The sequence below is a fragment of the Spermophilus citellus genome, assembly GCF_964194105.1.
Source record: "Spermophilus citellus genome assembly, chromosome: 1".
NCBI lineage: Eukaryota > Metazoa > Chordata > Mammalia > Rodentia > Sciuridae > Spermophilus > Spermophilus citellus.
The window spans coordinates 152,420,780-152,448,016 of NC_138182.1; the positions used below are offsets into that span (position 1 = coordinate 152,420,780).

General features: G+C 38.3%; 1 protein-coding gene across 2 annotated transcripts; it reads right to left on the minus strand.

Moving 5' to 3' along the window:
- Positions 1-784: 784 nt before the first annotated feature.
- On the minus strand, positions 785-27,021 carry ZNF454 (zinc finger protein 454). 2 transcript variants are annotated; one of them, XM_081295507.1, is made up of 5 exons: positions 26,900-27,021; positions 25,002-25,135; positions 23,093-23,219; positions 22,590-22,682; positions 785-6,314 (listed from the first exon to the last, which is right to left on the minus strand). In XM_081295507.1, exons 2-5 carry the CDS (start codon positions 25,032-25,034, stop codon positions 4,978-4,980), a joined length of 1,590 nt encoding a protein of 529 aa, XP_081151633.1. In that variant the 5' UTR covers positions 25,035-25,135; positions 26,900-27,021; the 3' UTR covers positions 785-4,977. The 2 variants fall into 2 exon arrangements, with proteins under 2 accessions (XP_081151633.1, XP_081151632.1); XM_081295506.1 differs by having other exon boundaries at positions 26,437-27,021.
- Between the last annotated feature and the right edge of the window lie 216 nt (positions 27,022-27,237).

The following is a 27,237-nucleotide window of genomic DNA, read 5'->3' on the forward strand; positions in this document are numbered from 1 at the left end:
CATTTAAAGAAATCATGATGGCTGGGGGGAGACTGCCCAAGGCTGGCCAGGTGTGTCTTCAATATGTAAATTAACCAAGCAGAGCCACCCTCTGAGGCAATGTTCCATGGCCTTAATCATTCAAGGGCCAGGAACAAGGCAATCAGAGAGTACTACTCCACCATTGTTCAAATTAAGAAATCCTAAACCTTTCTCCCTGCCCTGCCTTGCCTTCCCCTCAGAAGCCAACAAAGGCTCTGGCCTAAGGCTTTCCCCTCTATCTTGTCATCTGACTCTGACCCCCCAGTGTTTTCTTCCCATTTGGCTTTGCATTTTGAGCCATGCCTGTCTTTAATACACTTGTGAGTATATTACACTTTGTTTTCTTGAGCCTGTTCTCTGTCTCCTCCTGTGGCTACATTTGATTAACTGTCTTATAAGAGAATACAAGAAAGGATGGTAGGAATAGCATTAAGTGGATTACTATATACTTACACAGGACCTGGCACAAGGCATGTCCTCAAATGTCAACTGCTGTCCCCAGTGATGGGTGGTAAACTCTTTATATCCATAGCCTGAACACTATAGTTTCTGGAACCAGGTAAAAACAGATGGTTATTTTGGGGAGACAGATTGGCCATTGAGAGATAAAAACACTGAAAAATATGACTTCTGGTCATGTTTTAGTGATATCTAACCAGATAACCAGGAAACAAAAGTACAACTTTTGTAGACCACTGAGTACTTTACTCATTTTATTTTCATAAAGACACACTGATGAATAGTTGTTCATCAACATTTTGGGGGGGGTGGTGGGGATAGTGATGTGTGATACACAGAACGCAAGGAATATGTCAGAACTACCAAATTCTGGTACTTGCAAGGAATGATAATTAGCAAACTGAGAAATACAGAAGAGATGAGAAACAGTCAAGCCTTGTAAATTTTTCCCCTTCACAAACTGGTATAAAAATACTGAAAGTGAAAATATTACCAAAAATATATTTAGTGCTATTGAGGTTGGCCAAGGAGAATGGAACACCTCATGCTAGACAGAGAAGGGTGTGACATCTTTGTGTCTCCACATTGTCCTGCTGGCTAATCCAGTAGTTTATGGGAGGGTAGGAAAAAATGCAAAGGGAAAAGGAAGGAAAGGAGAGAATTTAGACAGCAGGAGGCTTGGGCATTGCTAATGTTTGAGTGAGTTAAATTGTTTTCTCAACCAAAGGCATATAATTTAGCATTACTCTGAGGCTCAGGCACAGTCTGAGTCTGCTTTAGAGTCAAAGAGCCATTTAAAAAGCAGTCACTGAAGGGCTGGGGCTCAGTGGTGGAGCGCCCGCCTGGCACGTGTGAGGTGCTGGGTTCAATCCTCAGCACCACAAGAAAATAAATAAATGAAGATATTGAAAAAAAATTAGACAATTAAAACAAAACAAAACAAAAAGCAGTCAGAGGAAGGAAACACTTCAGGGACATGCTCCTGCCAGAGGTAGGTGAACTTAGAGGGGAAGGGAGAAAGAACCCCATTGTAAAATCAGTCAGGGGAGTTGAGGAAGACCTAAGAGAGGAGGATTGAGGAATTTGAAAAGGGAAATTTGAACAAGTCTTCCCCCAAAGAACAAGCAGTTTTATGGCTGTTCATGGGAGCCCATAAACATGAAGAATAAACAAGTCTAGATATGACTCCCCTTCTCAAGTCCTTCTGATAGAATTGCCCACTGGGCAGCTTCGAAGGATGAGAGGAAAGTTCTCATAGGGGAGGTGTCTTGGGTCTGCTTCTCTTGAGACGGCATGGTCACGTGTGTCCTGGGAACTGTGTACTATGTGGAGAGGTAAAAGAAGGTGGGCTGGCAGCTGCTGAAGATGGCACATTACTAGCTAGAGACCTTAAACCCTCAGGGTCTCAATAATGGTCCTTTACTTCCTGCCACAGTCAGGGTATCTACGTGGCCAATTGACTAGAGAAGCAAGGATGGGGTGAACAGCTCTTCCTAGCACTCCCTGCATGTGTTGGGGGTAATCTGGCTCAGAAAGGGGCAGAGAAAAGTTCTTCTGAGTAACTGCTAAAATCTTGCATGCCATTCAGGTCAGCTGGCAGAAGAGCTCATGCTGAGGAACTCTGGGTTCTTAAAAATGCATGGTTATGGACTGAGTCAAAAGTAATGCTGTGGCAGATCAGAATGCCTAGGCAGATAGCCATACTACCCCAAATTAGAAAAGTAGAGAATAGTGCTCAGGCAAGGGTGATTCCCTTAGTCAAGAAGCTCATACAATAAACTGTTAATCGTATGGAATATAATAAAGCCACTACCAGGCAAGCACTATTAACCATAAATATATTCAAGTTGCTCAGGAATATCAAACAGGCCACTTCGTTACTTTGTGGTTCCCCAAATACGGATGAATGAATGAACAGGCATCTCAGAGGTCTGATTTCAAGAAGACTCATACCAGAAGGAGGTGTACTCTGGGAAAACAGACTGTAATCTCAGTGGAGGGCCTTCAGACTGCAGCCATTTTGATAGAATACATCTCCTGGATCTGTCACGGAGATGCAGGAGGCTCTTAACCCGGCCAGCAGGCCTTAGTCCAAATACAGGCCTATGCCAAGTGGCAATGATTCTCCTGCTTCCAACAAACAAAATGTACAGTGAACCCAGCTTAGCAATGCATTTCCCAGGGATTCAAGGCAAAGGCAGGGGAGGAGGTGGTGGTGTCAGGACCAGGCAGGTCATAGAGATAATGGTACTAAAACATGGTTTTCTAGGCTTATTGTACCATCTGGAGGTGCTAGTCATGCAAGGCTACAGACGAATGTGTGTGTACTCAACATAACCCACGCCAAGTAACCTCTTGAAATGTTGCTTCACATGCATGGGGGAAAAGCATGAGGTGCTGGTCACCTAACAGGAGATGTCGGTGGCTCTTATTAGCCACACAGGTGGCTCTTATTAGCCAGGAGCTGAATTTAGAGAAATTGGGCTTGGAAGCTGAGAGAAGCTTCTGAGTTTGTGTCAGCCTAGAGTCCGACATGATATTGAATATCCTCTTCTTTAATCTGAAGCAGAGGTGCAAAATTTAGGGGGGCCAGAAGGTTGCCCAGATTGACAGACAACACTTCACAAACCAGGAATCTGTCCCCTCTGCTTGCCAGAATTTGTTCTGTCTTTATTGTGGAGCATGTCCCAGGGTGCAGTAATACAGGTTCCTCCATTCCTTGTGGTGGAGAAGGGGAGAGTGCTCTCATAAGCTATGCATGTGAAAGTGCACAGATTTTTATCAAAAGCACTAAGGATTTAATTTGGTGAAAGAACTGTACCTGCAGGATTAGTGTGTCACTCATAATTTGGACATGGCCACAACCTTGGTCAGAGAATGTCAATGATGCTGTGGACCGCTTCTGGACCCATGGAATTAATCAATATATTGCTCACCATTATCAGAATGGGACAGTTTTCAAAGTGGTAAAGTGCCCAGATGAAGGAGATGTTACTTTCAAATACAAAAACAGAAATTCAAGACTGCCTGCTTTCCTATGGACATGGAATCCATACCTTTAGAAACATAAACAAACCTGGCCAAGGACAAGCATACAGCAGTTCAGTTATTTTAGGAGTAGTTAATATACTCTAATGCAGTGTGGACACAGAGACTTCAGTTAAGGGAAAGAGAATTAGAGCATTTTCGTAACTGGCTCTCATTTCTTATGTCAATTGCACTTTGGGAAATGGCAAGTCACAGTAGAGGTGGCTGGAAATCCCCACCAACCACTAGGTGGTTGGGATTATCATACCGGAAGCCCAGCAGACTTCTGACTGTTGTGTGTGGAACAACACAGCTGGAGGACAAAGGCTGCACAAGTAAATCCTCCATTATTAATGAAGAGGGTTAGCATCAAGCTGAGACCTGGAGGAAAATTTGTGGAACGAAAGAATTTTGATCAGACTTTGCCCTCTTGACTGAGATCCTGAGTTGGATTTGGGTACATTACCTAGAATCATGGATATTGATTCTATTACTGATTCAGTTGATTCTGTGATTCCAATCAACTAATTCAGTTGATTCTGACTCATACTGTGTAAGAGCTCAGATCATTTACTTCCCAAGGGTGGTAGTAAGAAGTGACATGATTCCGTAACAGTTAGGAGTTAAGTCAGAAGAGGGTCATACCTTTCAGTTGAATTGGCTCAGGAGAATGCCAGTAAGAAGCTCATGGACAGACAGACCTGGGAAATCTGGCAAAAGATGGTGTCAATTGAAGGTGGGAAGCATAATTTAAATGATTTCTAGGCTGGTGAATGGATGACTGCACTTTATTTATACTGGCTGTCAGGAGTATGGGCAAGGAGAGAAAAAAAGAGCTCCATTAGAGGTGGCAACTCTCTTATACAGAATACTCCAGTAGAATGAAATGCTTATGGGTCACTTTCTTACTATTTTGTTCTTTTACTTCTGAATCTTAATTTTTATAAGTTCATAATTTTCTTAACAAACTATAAATCTGATAACCTATTTTTATGTTGTTAACAAATCTCCATTTGGGTTCTGGTTCTTGCTAGGCTTGGTGGCACATGCCTGTAATCCCAGCAGCTTAGGAGGCTGAGGCAGGAGAATCGCAAGTTCAAAGACAAACTCAGTAAAAGCCAGGTAATAAGCAACCCAGTGAGACCCTGTCTCTAAATAAAATACAAAATAGGGCTGGGGATGTGGCTCAGTGGTCAGGTGTCCCTGAGTTCAATCCTCAGTATCAAAAACAACAACAGCAACAACAACAAAAAAACCTCAAACTGCTATTAATTTGAGGCCAGTACTAAACAATGGAAGGGTGTTTGCAATTTTAGTCTCAAAACCCATGATATTGTGACCCTTGACTCTCGAGAAATACAATGACTATCCTGACTTAAGTTTTTATGCTTATTCTCTAGAATGGGTTATCTTATATTCAATAATTAATTTACTGAGTCTCAAAACTCTTCCATATAAACTTCATTCATGTCACTTTTCTCCAATATGATGTCTCTGATGTTGAATGAGATTTGCTGTCTGATTGAAAGCCTTCCCACATTTATTACATTTGTAGGGTTTCTCTCCTGTGTGAATCCTCTGATGTTGAGTAAGGTGAGTGCTTCGGATAAAGGCCTTCCCACAGACTTTACATTTGTAAGGTTTTTCTCTTGTGTGAATTCTCTTATGTTGGGTAAGAGCAGAGTGGTCACTGAAGGCTTTCTCACATATGTTACACATGTAAGGTTTTTCCCCAGTGTGAATTCTCTGATGTTGGGCTAAGGCTGACTGGTCCCTGAAGGCTTTCTCACACAAGCCACATCTGTAAGGTTTCTCTCCAGTATGAATTTTCCGGTGTCGTGCAAAGGACGAATTATCTCTGAAAGCTTTTCCACATTCACTACATTTATACGGTTTCTCTCCAGTGTGAATTCTTTGATGTTCTGTAAGGGAAGAATTCACCCTAAAGGCCTTTCCACATTCATTACATTCAAAGGGTTTCTCTCCAGTGTGAATTCTCTGATGCTGAAGAAAACTTGTACTTTGATTGAAGGCTTTCCCACATTCGTTACACTTATAGGGTTTCTCACCACTATGAATATTCTGGTGTTTGGTAAGATGTGCCCTGCACACAAAGGCTTTTTCACAAATGTCACATTTGAAAGGTTTCTCTCCAGTATGTATTCTGTGATGGTGGGAAAGATGTATGTTTCGGATAAAAGCTTTTCCACATAAATTGCATTCAAAAGGTTTCTCTCCAGTATGGATTTTCTGATGGTAAGTAAGTGAGGAGCTCACTGAGAAGGCCTTGCCACATTCTTTACATTCGTATGGTTTCTCACCAGTGTGAATTCTTTGGTGATGGATGAGGTGTGTACTCTGGTGAAAGGCTTTCCCACATTCTCTGCACTCATATCTTTTCTCTTTAATATGCATTTTCTGACTTGTGTTAAGCTTTTCACTATGAAGTTTCTGATGCTTGTTAAGGGTAGAACTCTTAGAGAAGACTTTCCCACACTTACTACATTCAAAGGCTTTTTTACTCGACTGAAATTCCTGGTCTTGAACAAGAGAGGAGCTCAGGGTGCAACCCTTCCCAGATTCACTGCATTCCTGTTCACTAAACCTGGATGGGGAGTTCTGTTGAGTAAGGACCACTTGCTGCAAGCTGATCTCCTGACCTTCCTGGCACTGCCATTCCAACAGGTTAGCATATTTCCAGTGACTGTCTCTGGTGAATCTTTCCTTTATTGTCCACTGACCTAATTCATCTTTAGAAATATCTGCCTTGAGAGTAGTTTTCTTACTCATAGGCATTGTCATCCAGTCTGAAAGACATTAAAAATAAAAATGTCTGTTATACCTGATTTCCTCAAGATGGCATGAGATTATGAACCTGTTAATAATGCTTAACAAAGAGGTTGTGGTGAAGCTTTTTTTGAGAAATGACAATAAGAAAGGAAACAGAAAGAGAAATGAACACAGGACTATGGTGGGGTTCATCAATACTTCATGTCTGAGGCAGGGGAGCTTGGGCTTCTTCCTGATCTCAGAGGTCATGGGCCTGGGGTAGAATCCAGAGTACCAATAATTGTTTTCTTTGTGATCAGAGAAAAATTACCTGACTGTAATATAGACCAGACTATTCTAACATATAAGAAAAAAAAAATTGTCTTTTCTATTCTAGTGCTATGGTCTTTAAGACAAAGATTTGGCCTAAGGAAACCACTGAAACTAGACAAAACTAGGAAAAAACATCAAGAGCAATTATAATACTCTCACATTTTACAGACTCATTTCAGTATATAGATGAACAATAAAAAGCTAAGCTGCCCTTCAGGCTGTGTGAAACATTTATATCTACTAATAAAATAAGGACCTACTACTGCTTTGAGGAAGCAATGTCTTCTAACCCGTATGATAATGTGATATCCACATGAGGAAAATCTAACATGGTGATATTTAAGAACAGAAAATTAAGAACAAAGCAGAATATCTGCAAGGCTATAGCTAGTATGTCTCGGAAGGAAAGGCTGTGAATCTGGGTTAAGAAGTATTCATTAGAAAAAGGACTCTATTACAGAAACAGTCCCATGAATTGTCTAACAAAATAACTCTTTTCCTCTGACCCATGGCCCGCTGTGCTGCCCCCCCCCCCAAAAAAAAAAAAATTCTCATGTAACAACCTTCTTACACTTGGTTTCCTGGGTATCTTGTTATTGACAAAAATTCTGGGTTGTGTGCTTTTTTTTTCTTAAATTTGTGAATGGCTACCTTTTAACTTAAGTCTGTTTAAGACTTTGTACTAAGAAACATAATGCTAAGGACAAGATACTAATATGGATGATGCAAACAATCCTGGAAAATTCTATTCAGAAGAAGCCTTTCTCATCACCTCCTTTTTCAACTCCAGGAAATCTTTACAAAGAAATATAATAATAATAGTAATTTTAAAAACCTTTAATTATCTGAAAAAGAAAGATGAATAGTCAGATAACAATGATATATGCAGGGAATTGATTCTAGGATTCCCCACAGATACCCATCCCTACAGATACCACAGAATGACTACATTGTCATTTAACTTTAACCATTCTTCTTGTGAGCAAGGATATATTATTCTGAGTGGGAAATTTTAGCCTTAAAATATATCTGTTTATCTTTCTAAAGTCCTACCAGAGAAGAAATTCTTTGAGGAAAAAGACTACTAGGTATTGGGAATCACATTCCTGTATTTTCCTTCTCTCCCAAATCATAATGCTTTGGGTGATATGCCTTCAGACAGATTTTTTAAAATTCATATTTTCTAGTTATCTTTTGCAGAAATTTGGTCTGCACAAGCTACTCTGTATTGGCCAGATGTGAAAGTCTTTAATATTTTGAGGTTTGGCAATATAGTCAGACTTTTCTGCATTTGTAGGTTACACATCTGTGGATTCAATGAACCATGGATTGTATACTACATAGTTAAGCTTATAATAATGATTGCTTCTGTACTGAACATGTATAGATTTTTTTCTTGCATTATTCCCTAAACAACAGAGTAAAACAACCATTTATATAGCATTTACATTGTATTAGATAGTATAAGTAATCCAGAGATGATTTAAAGTATACAAAAGTTGCACATTTTATATAAACTATACACATTTTATCTAAGCAACTGAACCAAGAATTTGATTAATCCTTAAGCTTTCCAGGGTAAAAGAAGAAAGTTTAGTAGAAATTCAGAATTTTCTATAGTCTTTTGACATTGTGGATTCCAAAACTATAGTTTGGGACCATCCAAAGAGAAAAGTTTATAGTAAATATGTGAATCCCTTCTAGAAATAAGGAAAAACAAGAGACTGAAAAAGCTCTGTAAACACTGGGACTCAACCTCTAGCTATTTTAGTGCTTGGCTAGATTAAGATGGTTTGTTTATACTCTAAAGGTATACCAGAGGAAAAGGCAAATCTTCTTTGGAAGAAACAATATGCAGAGTTCCTATGTTCCTTCTCATCTAATGTCAGAGATTCAATTTAAAAATACCAGGAGTATCAAAAAATTGAATGAGGATACAACAACAGATAAAAGAACCATAGAGATCGAATACCAGAGTTATCAGTTAAAAGTAACTGTGATTGATACATTTCAGAAAACAAGATTAAAAATTATAACACAAAATTGGAACAAAAGAATCAAATGAAAATCCTAGAACTGATAAAGAATTGAAATTATGAGCTCAATAGCTAGATTTAACAGTAAAACTGAAAAAAAAAACAGTAAAACTGCATAAGCAGAAAATATCCACGTGCTAGGGTTTGAATATGTCCCCTAAAGCTCATGTGTTAGAGATTTAACTCCCAAATTCATACATTGATGATATCTAGAGATAGGCCTTTGAGAGAGAGGATCAGATGAGGTCATGATGGTGGCACCTCTATGGAAGCAGTAGTTATCTTTATAAGAAATGGGGGAGAGACCTGGGCTAGCAGGCTTTGCTCTGTCTGCCTATATCATGCCCTTCATGGAGTTATGATGCAGCATGAGACCCTTGTCAATGCTCAGCAGATCCCAGTACCCTGCTCTCAGACTTCCCAACCTCCAGAACCATGAGCCAAATAAACCTTTATTCTTCATCAGCTACCCAACAGAAAACAGACTAGAATACCATGGTAAAAGATGCAGAGAGACAGATGAGACAGTATCAAATGAGTGAAAAAAAATATATATATAAAACTGTAGTTGTGTAATGAGAGGAGATAAAGAATGTAGCAAAATATGTAACATTTTATTTCTTTGAATAATGATTCCTGTCTTGTAACCACAAAATACTGTGAGCCTGCCAAAATGAAAAGTATATATGATTAACTTCACAAGTAAAGATTGGGATTCAGCACCTTAAAAAAAAAAAAAAAAGAATGTAGCAAAATATAATTTGAAAAAAAAAGCTGCAAAATGAAATTTGAGTATTCTACTGTGGTAACACAAACCAGAAAGACTAATATAGCCTCTAAATTAAGTAATACATTTCTAAACAACTGATATATCAAAGAAGAAATCATGACAAAAATTAGAAAAAAAATTTGAACTTAATGATAATACAAATAAGAATTGGAACTGTTAAGACACAGTAGAAGTCACATGTGGTAGGAAATATACATATACACTGATTGTCAATCTCAAAAACATTTAGAAAAACAACAAATTAAACCCAACAAAGATGAAAAGAAATAAAGAAAACAGATTAATTAAAAACTTGATAGACCTCTAGCAAGACAAATGAAGACAAGACATATTACCAATATTAAGAATGTTAAGGTGACGTTGGGACAGATTCCAGAGAGATTTACAAGAGAATAAGAACACAATGAAAAAACTTCAGGGTAATACATTTGATGATTTAGATAAAAGATTCAAACTCCTAGAAAAACATAATGTAATAAAATAGGCACAAAAGAAAACAAGATCTAAATGATCTTATATCTAATAAATACATAGGATCTTCATTTTAAAACTTCTTCACCAAGCAATTTCTAGGCAGAGATAGATTCACTAGTAAATTCTTCTAAATTAATGAATGAAGAAATAACATCAGTTTTATATTTACAGTTGATTTTATAAAACTGACACACATGGATCTGATGAAGATATTATAAATAATAAATTCACAGAGTATTCTCTTTTATGAACATAGATGCAAAATTCCTAAATAAAATATTAGCAAAAGAAATATAGTGATAGGAAAGGTAGCAGAATACAACAATTACCAATAGGACATTATGTAAAAATGTGGAGGTGTAACCGATGTGACTCTGCAAGCTGCATTTGGGGTAAAATTGGGGGTTCATAACCCACTTCAGTCCAATGTATGAAGTGGGTTATGTCAAGAGCTTTGTAATGTTGTGAACAACCAATAAAAAAAAAAAAAAAAAGAAATATAGTGACATAAAAAGATAAAATGTCACAAATAAACTGAAATTCAAAGTTGTTTTTGTATTTGATCACTCAATGTCATTCACATTTACAGAATAAAGCAGAAAACCATACCATTATTTTAATAGATGCTGAAAAGACCTCTGACTCAATTCAATACCCAGTCATGATAAAAATTCATAGAAGTAGAACAGGTTTCTTAATTTGATTAAGAGTACTGATAAAAAACTATACTAAACAACAGTTAATTATAAAATATTAAAAATATTCCCAAGGCTGAGATAAATAAACATTTATGCTTTTATTACTTCACTCAACTTTGTACTAGAAGTCTAACAAGTTCAAGGTTAAAAAGAAAAAATGAAAAAAAAGATTAGAAAGAAAGGAATAAAAATGTTATTTATCTGATGACATGACTGTGTTCATATAAAAACACAATATGGAATATTTCATGCACAATCTATTAGAATTAACAGGAAATACAAAAACCAATAGTGTATCTATACAACAGCTACAAATAATTGGAAAATAAAACTTTCAAAAGATATTAATAAATACATCAAAAACAACAAACACTTCTTATCAAAATCTCAGCAGGAAGTTTTTAGAAGATGAATAGCCAATTCTAAAATTCTAAGAGCAAAAAAAAAAAAAAAGCAAGAATGACTCATTATAATGCTACAGTCATTAAAACAGTGTGCACTGGCACAAGAGTAGACAGAAGTAATGAAACAGGACAGACTAGAAATAAACTTGTACACAAATAGACCAAAGGGACAGATTATAGAACCCATGCTTACAGCTGCACAAGCATGACATGCACTTGCAGTCAACCAATGTCTGACAGAAATGACAATGCAGAATAATGGGGAAAAGGCCTTTTCAGTAAATGATCCTGGGTCAACTGGATGTCCATCTAGAAAACAGTGAAAAATAAGTCTTCCATGTGGATTGTAGACCCAAATATGAAAGAAAAAATAATACAGCTGCTATAGGACAACACATGTTTTCATGGCTTTAAGAGGTCTTAAGTAGGATATAAACATTAAAGATAGGAGGAAAAAGAATCCTAATAAATTAAACTATCTTAAAAATTCAAAACTTCTATTTATCAGATGATGCCACTATTCACAGCGGGAAACAATATTTACAATACATATATATGATAGAAGACTCAAGACTCAAAACCTCAATATACAACCCTATAAATTAATAAGAAAAAAATTAACCAGTCAGCTAAATAGAAAAAGAGGAAACACTTATAGATACTCTACAAAAGAGCATATCTAAATGTTTAATAGAAATAAAAAGATGGCTGGGTGCAGTGGCACATGCCTGTGATCCCAGTGGCTCAGGAGGCTGAGGCAGGAGGATCGTGAGTTCAAAGCCAGCCTCAGCAGCTTAGCAAGGCACTAAGCAACTCAATAAGACCCTATTTTTAAATAAAATACAAAATAGAGCTGGGGATGTGGCTCAGTGGTTGAGTGCCCCTGGGTTCAATTCCTAGTACCAAAAAAACCAAACAAAAACAGAAATAAAAAGATGATTGTCAGACATAAACTTAAATATTCCATAATCCTCTAGAATAGTGAAACATTTTTTTTTAAATGACAATGCTAAGTGTATCAAAAGACATGGAACTCTCAGATCCTGCTGGTTGGAATATAAAATGGCAGAAGTATTTTGGAAATCTACCTGGCTAAGTCTACTAAGGCTTACAGTTGTACAAGCACAACACTTTTATCTATATACTTACTCAAGGAAATTCTCTAAAAGCTATATAAGAAATGTTCATGGTAGTACTATTTAAATAGCTCCAAAATAGAAAAAGGCCAATGTCAAGCAATGATACAATGTACAAATATGGATAAGGTTAGATCAAAACGTTATACAGTGAGGGGCTGGGGATATAGCTCAGTTGGTAGAGTGTTTGCCTTGCATGCACAAGGCCCTGAGTTCAATCTCCAGCACCACCACAAAAACAAACAAACAACAAAAAAACTTGTTATACAGTGAGATGAAAATGAACCACAACTGTCATGACATGTGACAACATGAAAGAATATCAAACATACTGTTGACATAAAGATGTTGAACACATAAGAGTAAATGACATGTAATACCATTTACATAATTAAAAACAGGCAAAACAAATATATGGTCAAGGTAGTTGTTACCTTCAGGACGAAAGAAACTGAGAGGGACAGGGGTTACTGGGATGTTGATAATGTTCTATTTTTTGATATGGGTGTTGATTATATAGATTTATGTGTTTATATTGCTAAAATTTGTTGAGTTGTACACTTACAATTTGTGTACTTTTCTGTATTACTTCAAAAAAGGTTTACTTGAAAAATGTGGGAGCCAGGCGCGGTGGCATATGCCGCCTATAACCCCAGTAGCTCGGGGCTGAAGCAGGAGGATTTTGAGTTCAAAGCCAGCTTCAGCAATGCTGAGGTGCTAAGCAACTCAGTAAGACCCTGTCTCTACATAAAATACAAAACAGGGCTGGAGTTGTAGCTCAGTGGTTGACTGGCCCTGAATTCAATCTCTGGTACCCACTCCCCGCGAAAAAGTGGAAAATGGCTTTAAAAAGTAATCAATGAAAGCACCAATTTCTTGCTTTCTTTTCTATAAGCTACTGGATACTTATGTCTGCCTATTAAAGTGCTTTCTTGACTGTGATAATAAAAACACCTAGCCTGACTTTTTAAATGTTTTATATTAGAGAGTCAATACATCTTGGTTTTACTACACTGAAAACTAACTGAGGTGTGAGAAGACTAGACCCAATAGAGCAGGCTTGGTGGAAGCACTGGAAAGTCAACACTCACTGGGGTCACTGCAGATGGGCAGATTGAAGAGCCATACCCCTAGCTGTATTGGTCCACATTAAAAAAAAATAGTAGTTTTAAAATACACAACTCTAGGGTTTGAAGTAAGGCATGTGAGTAGTATCCTCTAAGCCTAAAATGTAGTCAAGAGGTCACAAACAGGGAGGGACCAAAGTTCAAAGTCTCTGAAAAGGACTTTAGACCTCCCACTGTTTGGGCAGGCAATTACTAGGTGGCTAAGGAAAGCCTCTAATAAGAAAGACACCAAAATAAACAGAAAATCAAGGAAAACACAGCCTATGATGGGAAAAGAGAATGTTTTTGAAAACCAGTATCTTTAAGGAGAAGATTTTTTGTATGGTTTGTTTGTTTGTTTTTCAGTGCTTGCAATCAAATCCAGGCCTCACATATGCTAAGCATGCATTCTGCCACAGAGCTACATACACCCCCAGCCCTTTCATTACTGCACTGGTATGAGAAGCTATGTTAACTGTAAAACATGAATAAGAGCTTATTTTAAAAAGCAATATTAACAGAAACAAGGGTTTGGGAAATTAAATGACTGCAGAATTTAAAAACTCAATATACAATGCCTGTTGTAAACAATTCAAAAACAGAAGAAAAAAAATCCAATAACCCTGTTTATAGGCAATGGACAAACAGCAGTGAAGTACGGTGATGGAGGAAGGGAAACAAGGTAAGACCCTTGGATGCCTCCTGTTTAGTCCCTGGAGGCAGATTCCAGGTCACAGCACAGGGCCAAAAGAGCCCAGGGGTCTCAAAGTATTCAAGTGACAGAGATCAGGCTCTGAGGAGGCTGAGGCAGCTAAAATCTATGCAATCTATGCACCGCCAAACAGAAAATCTGTAGAAACTAAATTTAAACTGTGACAGCAACTCTCCTACTTCTGGCCCAGAAGGCTCTGATGGTGTTATACCAAACATTTAATGAATAAACAACACCAATTCTACACAAAATCTCTCAGAAAATAGAAGGGGAAACTTCCCAACTGTTTTTTTTTAAGGCTAACATTATTCTGCTATCAGAAACAAAGATACTACAAGGCAAAGAAAACTAACGTCTTTCATGACTGTTGATGCAAAAATCCTTAATGAAATGTCAATAAATTAAATCTGGAGATATTAAAAAAGGATAGTAAGTCAACACTAAGTTGGGTTTATCCTAGGAATGAAAATTTGATTTGATATTTTAAAATTATTCAACTATAATTTACTAACTCAACCACAGCATCATCTTAAGGACTCAGAAAAATACTGGAAAATTAGCATACATTTATGATAAAATTATCATCAAACCAGGAGTGTGTACAAACTTATTCAACTTGATAAAGGGTATCTACAAAAAATACCCAGGTAACCTCATACTCAATGGTGAAGGACTGAAGGCTTTTCCCTAAGATGGGGAACTAGGCTAGGATGCCCCTCTCGTGGCTGCCACTTGATACTGTGCTGAAGGTCCTAACCAGTGCAGTAATGAAACAACTGGGTCTCACGTACATTGCTGTGGGGATACAAAATGGAACAGTTACATTAAAAACAATTTTCAGTTTAAAGTTAATGCACCACCATAAATCCTTTTCCTAGATATTTACTCTAGTGAAAACTTACATCCACAAAACCCATGTCCACATAAAAACTCACACCTAAATGTTCACAGTGGCATTAGCCCCAAACTGCAAACAACTTAAATGTTCACTAATGATGAATGAACAAACTGTGGTTTATCTGTACATTGAGATGTTACTCAGCAACAGAAAGTAATTATGCTGTGCAAAATAAGGATAAATTGCAAAGATTTTATGCTGTGTGAAAGAAGTCAAAGATGAAAGAGTACATACTGTATAATTCTATTCATATGAAATCCTAAAAAAGACAAGTAATAGGGAAAGAAAGATCAGTGGTTGCCAGGGGCTGCGGCAGGATAGGATTAGCAGCAAATGGAGTAAGAGGAAACTTCCTGAAATAATGAAAATGTTGTTTTTATTATGTGGTGATAGCCACCCAATTGTATATATTTATCAAAATGGATCAAGTTTTATGCTTAAATTTGCTGAACTTTATTGCATCTCAATTATACTTTAATGAAGCTGACAAAAATTATTTTTAAAACTTCAATAGAGGTTAGGCAATAAAATTAAGGATGTTTATAAAACAGTAGAGCAAAGAAAGCTTTAAGAATGGAAATTTTCATAAAAAGAAAATTAGAAGCTAATACAGGAGGTTTGGTATTAATATCAAGCATTCTGCTAAAGAAAGAAATCAAACAATAAGAGAACAAAATGTCCTAAAATGAAAGGGCAGGAATTTTAGAGGGAAAGCCTCACCAAACATTCAATCAAATGTTTGTTAATGCTCAATGTATGATACTCAAAGATATATCTCTGAGAAACTTAAGGTTACTCAACTAAATGGAAGAACCTCTGAGTTTAAGAGAGGAAAAACAGGTCCCAAATGATTATAAACAAGAATTATTCTTTTTAACAGCAGCCTGAGGTCTAGAAAATAATGAGTAATGTTAAAATTATGAAGAAAAATGAGTTCCAAAGCTAAATTCTACCCATTCAATTGATTCATAAAGTTTAAGGAAGAAAAAAGACATTTATAGACAGACATACTCTATTATAATAAAATTCCCATAAATAATTTCTGAGGAAGCTATTGGAAGCCCAATGCCACAAAAAGATGAGAGCAAATCAAGAAAGATGACAACGTAAAACACAGTGAATAGGAGGTCCAGAACAGGAAAGAGGATGATTCACAAGAGGATGATGGCTCGGCACTCTGGACATAAATGCCTGGCAACTCTGGAATGAAGCAGATTAGAAGGCTCCAGAAGAGACAAAGACAACTTAGAGGAGGACTAAGATCAAATTTGTGATTAATAAGTCAGATACAGTGGCACGTACCTGTAATCCAAGTGACTTAGGAGATTGAGGCAAGAGGATCACAAGTTTGAGGCAACTTAGCAAGACTGTCTCAAAGTAAAAAATAAAAAGGGCTGGGGGTGGTAGCTCAGTGGTTAAGTGCCCCTGGATATAGTCCTCAGTATAAATACATAAATAAACAAACAAATACAGAAATAAGTTAGTGTCTCGTAGAAACTAAACTAAGACTAATGAAATCTGGGAATAGGTTGCTTAGGAAAGTGGAAACTGTCAAAATTATGCTACATCTGTACTGGGAGGACAGGGAATGGAAGACAATAAGCATGAGTAGTTGAAGGGAGTAGATACTGGGATTAATCCTCACTTTTTTTTTTCAAATGAGAATTTATGGTAATTTTTAAATTTTAAAACAAAATAACTGACCTTAGCCAATATAGTTATCCAAAGCCCCCTATTAGGCTATTGAAGTTTGTGCTTTCACTTCCCATGGAGGCACAAACAACTCAGACAAAACCTAGCAGCCTCTTAAGGCCAGACGGTCTGCAGAGTGGGAAATGTAAAATGAGGATGAGATTAGCTAAAGGTATAGGAAGATCAGTATAAATAAGAGACAAAGAAGGAAAAGAAGTATTATTAAACAAAGTCAAACAGCAAAGAACACTAAGAAGCCTCAAGATTTCAAGGGAGACTGACATACCAGGTCTAAAGGGCAGGATGCAACCACTAGACAATGGGACTACACTGAGGGTTACCATGCCTCAGAACAGCAGACCTTCCAACAAAACTCAAGCAAGTACACTAGGGAGGTTGCACTCCTGAAGGCTCAGAGACAGGCAAGAAGAGCTTCTACTGTGCTGGGATGGTGATTATTGGGCAAGTGAGCCCTAACTGTGCCTAGCTAAGAGAAAGGGAGAGGGAGGCAAGCCATGTGTCATGGTTTTAAGAATTTTCCAGTGGTTCATGTTAATTGACATTTGGCCCAAAGTATTGCCCATGGGTAAGGACACAGCCGTGAGAATGAATAGGAAAACGAGCATACTCAGTTCAGTCTCTGTGAATCCTCCAGCTCCAACCCCTTCCAACTCTATCAACAGTCCCAAGGAGGTGAACATGGCCTGAAGACAGGATGTGTTGCTCTTTCAATGGTCTGCTTATTATCAGAATTGGAGGGCAAGGAGTATTTGAAGTTCTGCCTGTTTAGTTTCACAATAAAAAATAAGCAAAGGAAGGAGGTGGAGAGCAAAGACACTTGCAGCCTGCATCCTGTTAGGTCTTTTTGGTCAAGCCTCTGGATTTGTAGGCCACTCCTCAACTTTTCAGCTCCTGCACAATTCCTTGGGGCATGTGACTAGTGACTGCATATACATCTGTCTTAAAATTACTGACTCTCTGCCACCTCGAGACCCAGTTGTCCTTTAGACTCATCCTCACAATGGTTCTATCAAAGGAAGAACTGATGCAGTCATATACTATCTCTTGGTTTCCATTCATTTGTAGGTATGCATCACAATTAGCACAACATTCATATTCAAACTGGTCAATTGTCTTGACCAGTGAACACAGCAGACAAGCTCACAGATGCCACAGATCCTAGACACTGTCTCCAAGGCCTTCCTCTGGGATAAAAACAGGGGGGGACATGGCCACAGCCCCCACACCAGAGGAAATAAACAACTCACTACTAATCCTCAATTTTAATAGAAAAAAATTGAAAAAATGTTATCTAAAAAAAGTCAAGAAGTAGCAATATAAACATGTTCCTTGGAGACATGAAAACAAATATGTCAAATAATCAACAAAAAGAAGAGAAAGTGGTTACTTCAAGAGAAGAGGAAATGGGGAAGGGGACAAGAAACCACCATTGTTTATAATAAATCTCACAGAGTTTCATTAAACTAAATGCTTGTATTATCTGAAGAAAAAATAAATACTAAAAATAAAGAAAAAATTAAAAAAATTGAATAAACACCAAACAAAACAAACAAAACAAATCAACAAAGAACTGAAGGAAATAAATAGTGAGGAGCAAAAATTAATAAAAATAAAATAGAATGGACTTGCAAAGTCAAATGTTTATTCATTAAAAATTCTAGTAAAAAAGGCAAACCTCTGAGAAGACATATATTTAAAAAGAAAAAAAGTAAATATTATTATAAATTCATTCCTCCATTCAACAAACCAGTACTGAGACCTGGCATGCCAAGCATATTACAGCAAACTAGACTAAATTCATTCCTTAAGGATCTAAGGGGAAAACAGATATTTAAACAGGAAACAGAAAGCACTAAGAATATAGATCAAGCCAAGTGTGGTGGCACACGCCTGTAATCCCAGCAGCTCGGGAGGTTGAGGCAGGAAGATCAATAAATCAAAGCCAAGCAAATTCAAAGCCAGCCTCAGCAAAAGCAAGGCCCTAAGCAACTCAGTAAGATCCTGTCTCTAAATAAAATACAAAATATGGGCTGGGGATGTGGCTCAGTGGCCAAGTGCCCCTGAGTTCAATCCCTGGTACCAAAAAAAAAAAAAAAAAAAAAAAAAAGAATAAAGATCAAAGAGATAGAGACTAATGTATTTTACTTCATTAAATAAGAACTCCTGCTAGAGACAGACAGAGATGGGGGAAAAACAACAAGAGTATAGATTCCTGACTATATGTAACACCTATATATAATAGAAAAAGATAAGCTATCATAGAAAATGGGCATAGAATAGGAATATTTAAGTAACAGAACACAAATAATCAATAACATGAAAAAATGTTCAAACTCACCAGTAAATAAAGGGAATACAAATAAAATCACAGTGATGCTATTTCTTGGGAGCAAGACTAGCAACATTTTTTAAGTTTTACAAATCCGGGTTTTGGCAAGGATGTTAAGTAACAAGAACTTGCATCAACTGTAAGTGTAATTTATAACAATTAACTTGACAAAAAATTGGGGAATATCTAATAAAGTTGAAGAAGTGTATATCCTTAAGCCTAGTATTGCTAAATCTGTGAATATACCCAAAGAAAATATGTATAAGAATATTCAGGTTGTCATTATTTACAACAGTGAAGAAAAATCTGGATACAGCCTACGTACCTAACCATCAGGAGAATGAATACTTTAAAAAAGTTAAAAAAAAAAAGTAACCTAGAGCAACATACCTCAATATGGATTTGAAAAAAAAGTAAGTTGTGGAAAAGCTTCCATAGTACAATACGTAAATTTATGGGAAGGAAAATGAATACTTCTTAGAGCTACAGATATATGTGGAAAACCCACAGAGAAGCTTGGAAAATATTGGTGTCAAATCAAGCTAATGGCTGTCTCTGGTGTACAAGGAGGAAGATGTGATGAGGAGAGTCACAGTGGACTTCCATTATGTTATGTTCCATTTCTTAAGCTGAATGGCAGGGCATGAGTACTATTTTCATATCATCCTTTAAAGTGTTCAAAAAATTATACACTCTTTTTTTTGTATATTCAATGTAGAGTATTCAAAATAAATGTATTTCCAAGTAAAAAAAAGGAAATGATAATGGTAAGTGCAGAAGTAAAATTATATCATGGAAGAATAATATATAAGAAATGATTCTCTTAAAAAAAATCCGAGTAAATTTAAAAGAAAAAAATGCAGGTCAACTAGTAAAATGAAAAAGAGAACCTAACACATGATGTTAAAACCTTAGATGAGTACTCTTCATGGTTGTAAACTCATGAATTTTATAGCTCAAGGAAAAAAAAAACATGTTAAAGATAAAAAGGTAAAATGTACAGCTGGTAGAACACAAACCTAACAGGGTGATAAATAAGAAAAAATTATACAAGTGATTAGCAAACTACTCAAATTAAGAGATCAGGTAGCCTTTTGTTTTCTGAATTTATGAAATAAACAATTTCTGTGTAATTATACTTATTTTGGAGAAGGAAAGAAAATGCAAGTTTTAACAGCTGATAGATCTCATGCTGGCCTTTTGCCAATCCTGACTTACCACTTAATAGCAATAATAAATCAGTTCAGATTAGTTATCCCCCTCAGGTTCAGTTATCTGTGAAACAGGATTCATTGTACTTGCTTCACAGGTTGTAAGGATTAAATAGGCAGCAAATACATATTTCCTGCAAAATCACCAGGTATAATGCTCACATATTAGCTCTCTCCTCCCTTTACTACCTCATGGCTCAGAGAACAGAAAAATTAAAAAAGAAAACTCTTTGAAGGACTTTTTCTTACCATGATTAAAAATAACTGTCTATTCTAAACTAAGAGTAAGGTGTGCAACAATGAAAAAGTTCTAGATAGAATACATGGTGAGTAGCCCTTATTTGAAATGCCTGGGACCAGAAGTGTTTTAGATTTATTTGGATTTGTATTTATATAATGGGATACCTTAGAGCTGGGATCCACACTTAAACATGAAATTCAGACAGAAGGTAATTTAATACGATACTTTTAGTGTACCTGCATTTTTTACTGTGGCCTGTTTCATGAAATCAAGTGTGGAATTTTCTACTGCGGCCCAGCATGCCAGCACTCAAAAAAAATTTGGGATTTTGGAGCATTTCAGATTTTGAATTTTTGGATTAAGGATACTTAATCTATATTTTGAGAATCAGAAATAAATCCTATTATTATTCTATATAGTCTTTGGAGTCCTAAACAGTCATTAAGAAATGAAACAGAAATTAGAAAAACTAAAAAACAAATTGAGTAAACACTTTAAAAATGAATATGAATTAGAGTGACAAGAGGGTAATATGCACCTGGAAAGGATTAGTATTTCTTTTTCTTTCTTTCTTTCTTTCTTTCTTTCTTTCTTTCTTTCTTTCTTTCTTTCTTTGGTACTGGGATTGAACCCAGGGGCGCTTAACCACTGAGTCACATCCCCAGCTCTTTTTAATATATTTTATTAAGAGACAAGGTTTCATAAATTTCTTACAGCCTCACTAAGTTGTGAGGCTGACTTTGAACCCACAATCCTCCTGCCTCAGCCTCTTGGCCACTGGGATTACAGGCATGAGCCACCATGCCTGGTTAGGATTAACATTTCTTCATAGCAGAATTTCCAGTTTAAAAAAACAAAAGAGGTGATAGTTCTATTAAAAATATACATATATGCATATACATATAAATTATAATTTTAATGAGAAATGGAGTAGGAGGGAAACTATTGAGTTTTATTGAAAGATTCCATGACTGGGAAAAGGACCTGGGAGAAACTGAACTATTACTGTTGGTGTTTTCATGTTATCACCTACACCTGACTATAAAACCCTTCTAGGCATAAACATCTTTCAAAAAAATAGTCTTCCTGATTATACTGCTCCAGCACAATCGGAAATTAGTGTTAATGATGAGTAAATGGCTAACTGAATGATTCAAATAAAAGCAGTTATATCAGAGTGTTAGAATCGTGGATAAATTTCTTTTTCTGAATCCCCTTTCCCTTGCTTGCTGGTTATAACTCATTTGTATAATATAGAATGAAACATTAAAAATACCTGTTTGGTTGTAATACAACATAGAAACTCAGAGAAAATTCAGAATTATATTGTAGTAATTTAAAGGATTTGATAACTGAGTTTTGAAAATAAGATCGAGTCCCAGACATTCCAGGTGTGCAGTTATTTACTGTAAGATATAAATTCCTGCCTACTTCACTGGGTTACTATGAAAAAATAAATAATTAAAGGTTTGCAAATATATTTTATAGGATGCAAAATGATAGCTGAAAGTGCAATATTATAGTGTTTTAAAATAAAGGAATAAGCCTTTTGAATATCAGGTGACCATGGAAAGATGCACCCCCTACCCTTAAGTCCCCAGACCCAATGGACTCCTTAGGACAAGCAATACCACTAAACTGCTGTATTCTCTGAAATCCCAAGCAAAAGGTCTATGCCACTTACCAGGTGCCAAGCATTATACTAGGCATGAGCAATACAGCAAAAGATATGACAAACCAAACTCTCTAGCACAGTGCCTGGCAAAAGGTAGAGGACAATGAAATCTTGATTTAATGTATATCCATGTGGATGAAGAAATATGAGGTAGTTGAAGAAATGTGCAATGTTCTGCTAGAAAGAGAGGAACTTAATAGGCATTTAACTGGCCTTTAAGCTGCCCTGCTGTGTGGTTCCTTCCCACTAGAGACGTTTCAGTAGACATTATACTGTCAGATGTAGTAGAGGAAGCTCAAGCATGGGGTTGGGGAACAACGGCCCAGATGATATTTTCTAAAACTGAAACTATTCATCTATGCCAAACAAGGAGAGAAAAAAGAAATCATGGGGGGAGGGTTCAGAGAGGCACAAACTGGCACAAGAAAGGCATGCCACAATTTGGCAATGCATGCTGGGAGACATATGCAGCAACAGGCCTGGCATGTTAGTTGAGATTTCATGCCTACCCTGACCATTTGGGTCCCTCCCAAGGTCCCCATACTTGTGATTCTTACCAAGAGAGAAGTCTCCTGAGGTGTCCTCTGGGATCCATTCTTCTTCCCCTTTTCCGAGTTGAGAAAATATATCTGGTTTGGATCCTAACAGTCCTGTTTTTGAGGGGGAAAAATGGACCAATCTGTTCATAATAGTGATAAAAAAATCATTGCAAGGATGAGGCCTGGTCCTCAGAACTTCCTGGCAAAGGTAATCTGATAGGAAGATCCAGGGTGGACAACATGTTCACAGTGAGAGAAAGAAGTGGCTCAGGTATGACAATCTGCTTCCAGGCCCCACCCTGCTGAAAGAGTTCAGGGAGAATTTGACTCCTAGCCACTTTTGAGGCATCTCCACTTGAGACTCTAAAAGCCTGGGGACACCAAGGATAGGCAAGTAGCAGCTTTGAAGATGACATCCTTAATTGGCCCATTTCCAACCCAATCTTTAGTGTGGCTTCAGTTTAAGGGTCCTAACAAGATCCCCAAAAGTGAAGATAAATCTTTCAAGGCTCCCACCTTACCTAATGAGACTAAGTTGCTGTAGTTTTCCAGCATCACATCCCTGTACAGGGCCCGCTGGGCAGGGCTTAGTTGCCCCCATTCCTCCTGGGTGAAAAGCACAGCCACATCTTTGAAGGTCACCGAGTCCTGTAATAGCAAATCCATTCTTATTGACCGGAAGCTATTCTGGGGAAGCTGAGACTGGCTGTCCCCAGGAGCTTGTTAGGATTCACAGGACTATTAGCTATAGGGAGCTGGTATACTGGGACAGGTTAGGCATTTCCTCTAAGTCTCTGAAAGCCTTATTTTTGTATTAAGAGTTTTTCCTCCGTTTTGAAGAGATAGACAGTAGTGACTGAGCACTGGGACCATACACTTGCTGTTCATTTTGCCCTCAACATTTTCTCCCATCTCCCTCAATCTGCCCAGTCCTGCTTCTGGCCTCCCTCATATGACCAAATCCTACTTAGGTCTCAGCTTGGACATTCCTTCCTCAGCACAGCCTTTCCTGACTGCTTCTACAGTTACCTATGTGGGCCCATCAAAGTAGTGGCCCACTTTATTATGATTTTTGGTTTACTTTCGGTCTCCCTCACTGCCTATTTTCAAGAAGGCATTAACAGTTCTATATCTCCTTTATTTTCTTAGTATCTACATTATGGTTTGAGGAGTCAGCACCTATTATAGTCATGCAACACATAATGATGTTTTGGTCAATGACAGACTGTGCATACAGAGGTGTTCCCATAAGATTATAATGGAGTTGAAAAATCCCTATTGCCTGGTGATATTATAGCCACTGTAAAATCTTAGCACAACATATTACTTTTGTGTTTGTGGTGATACTGGTGTAAACAATCCTACTGCACTGTTAGTCATATAACAGTATAGTATATATGGTCTAGTACTAATATATACTATACTGTGCTAATATTTGATAATTATGGTAAACAACTATGTTACTGATTAATGTATTCACTATATTATATTTTTTATCACTATTTTAGAGTGTACAATTGGTTTACTATAAAACAGTATGCTGTGTTAATGCTGGCAAGAACCTCATATATCTAGTGTTTCTTGAATCTCTTCATTGTATCAAGATGCCACACTGAGTGACTGATCTGGACCATCTACATTTGCACAAATACTCTTTATGTTAGAGAAAAATAAAAGGGTAAAATTGCCTAAGGATGCATTTCTCAGAATGTGTTCCATTGTTAAGTGATATAAACTGTATTTGTTTTTCAGCAATTCCTGCTTTTCTTCAACTGCTCATCTGCCCACCCCCAACATATGTGCGAGCATGCACGCACACACACTTATGTCCCATGTAAACAGTAATTCTGTACCTTGGGACAACGTCCCCTCAACTACAAATAATCCCTTTCTTTGAAACTCTGTAACAAGGACAGAGAAGAAGCAGTCTCTATCAAGTATATGCAATCTAACATGTAAAAGTCAACAACTTTCACATCACTGGTCTTCTTGGCCAACAGAAGAGCCAAGGGAGCTGGTATACACTGTAAAGAGTTAAGCTGAAGTCAGAAAAGAAAGCCAAGGGTCTAACAGAAAGGACTTTTAGGTTATTCTAAAACCCACTTCCACAGCAAAAGTCCAGCTGTATCTTTGTCTTTGTCTTTAGATAGATACCTCAGTATCTTTCTAGTAAATGCCAGCTTTTACTAGTGGAAAGATTTTTATTTCAAACAAACCTGCGTTCCAGTTCCAGTTGTGCCATTGATGACCTTTAACAAGTTACTTAACTCCAACACCCGCTACCAAGAGCCCAATAAGAGTAGGGAGGGAGTGACTGGGGTCAAGTGTCTGGGGTAGACTAGTGTGGAAGTAAAGTTCCAACTCAGGGAAAACAACAGCTTCACACTCTTCATATCTAGAAGGCAATTTAGGCAACACTCTCTCACTCACCTGGACTATGGTGGGCAGGTAACTGACAGCCATTCCTTCTTTGATGAGCCCTCTTAGGGACAGGCAAAGTGCTGAGGAGGCAAGTGGGCAGCTTTGCAACTGCAGGATTCCTAAGAGTAGAAATGTCTAGAAAACTGTTATGAGGAGAGGACTGGGTCAAAAAATACCACATAGCATCTGGGAGTGAGTCTGTAAGCATTCATATCCTGGGAGTCCCCCTATATCCCAAAGCTATGAACTCTTTGGTCTTTCTTTTTTTTTTTTTTTTTTTAAAGAGAGAGTGAGAGAAAGAAAGAGAGAGAGAGAATTTTTAATATTTATTCCTTAGTTCTCGGCGGACACAACATCTTTGTTGGTATGTGGTGCTGAGGATCGAACCCGGGCCGCACGCATGCCGGGCGAGCGCGCTACTGCTTGAGCCACATCCCCAGCCCCCACTCTTTGGTCTTTCTTTGTTCCCAATTTTCTTTCCTGCTTCTGAAAGCAATTTTCTTTCCCTCCACTGTTAAGTGAATTGCTCACCATGCAACTTTCCCCTCATCACATCTTTCCTTTAGTCAAAAACTCCATGCTTTCCCTTCTGTATTTTAGGGAATGAAGTTTTTTTTTTTTTTTTTGGATGGTGCTAGGGTTTGAACCCACAGCTCAACGCATGCAAGGCAAGCACTCTACCAACTGAGCTATATCCCCAGCCCCTCCCTTCTGTATTTCAATACTTGGACTTCTTGCAGAAAGCCCTGCTCCACTGCCAGCTCTCACACTTTCTACCCATCCTCTGTCCTTTACTGCTTTAGCAGTGCTGAGGAGTCAAGAAATTGTCTCTCCTTCTAGGGCAGCTAACTTGAAGGAGAGAAGGAATCGGGAAGGGGGTGAACTTCCTCCTGAAAAAGGAGGCAAGGTAAGTAGATCTTCATTGTGTATGTATCTCTCTTAGGCTAAGCCCTTCTCTGGGGCCATCTGGGCGACCTGGAACCAAAGGCAGGACAGAAACAGTGTATTTGTGGGAGCTGGGTGAGAAAGGAGTAAGGGATCGAGAGTCCTTCTTGCAATCACCCTCGGCGGCTTCATTAGGTACTCCGGGGAGCTACTGCAAGGGCTGCACTGCAGCTGTCCCTGCGCTAGGCAAGTTCCTCATGCACAGCTCTGAAACGCATCAGGAATACACCTATCTCCTAAGTATAAATGGGCTTTCCGGGGTCCGCTCCAAGACATGCTAGAGGCCCCGCCCCATGGTCCTCCACAAGCATTCAGATTCGAACCCCAAGCCCAAGATGCCCATTCCAGACCGTCCTCCTTTTTTTTATTCCCCCCCCCCCCCGTTTGGAATCAAATCTCAGACATACATTCTGGAAAGTTTGGGGCATTTGATCATTATCCTCCAGAATGGACCACAACCCAGAAATCCTCGGTTTCCCTTCCGCCCTTCTTCCCAGACCTGACCACCCTACAGCTGCTTCCGCTCTCCCTTTGCGACTTTGGTCACCGTGCCTGGTCGCCGCTGGGTTGCCCTTGCAGAAGCCTCCGCCGGTAGCGAGAAACTGCAACCACCACATCGCAGTCAGAACACAATGAGCAGAAGTCTGCAGCCTGGATCTGCACTGCGCTTGCGCGTTGCCCTGGGAACCACGGAGCCGAATTCCCACAAGCCTTAGGTCGGCTGAGCTGCGGCTGCTGGACTCCACTTCCCAGGAGAATTGGCGGAGAAAATGATGGTGTGCGCCTGCGCAGACAATGATCTGCGCTCCAGCGCCCGGATCTAGCGGTTTGGGATGCTGAACTACGTTTCCCAGGAGCCTCGGCGGGTGCATCCTCCTTCCCCTCATTCAACTAAACCCCCACGTATAACCGCTGTGCACGGAATCTGTTCCGTTCTGTGCAGACTTGGCGTGGGCCTCTACCTTGAAATAAAGCCCGGGAAACTATACACCAGGAACAGTTGATCAGGAACGAGGGAGAGTCCAGCAGAGCGGCGCCTGATGTGGTGACAAGAGCGGATCGGTTAAGTTCTCCGGAGACCGTAGGAGAGCCAAATGGCACGTTCTTGGAGAACGGTGCCAAAAAGACTCAAAAAGCTGGCGGGATTGCGCCTTTTGCCCCGAAGAAGCATTGGATATTACCTATCTGGCCCTGCAGTCGGACCAGGGCGTGGATTCCACGATAATTTCTTCTAGTGGGAGGAAATTTCTTCTAGTGCGAGGACAGGGACATTGGGGTGAAGGCCCGTAGAGCAGGGCAG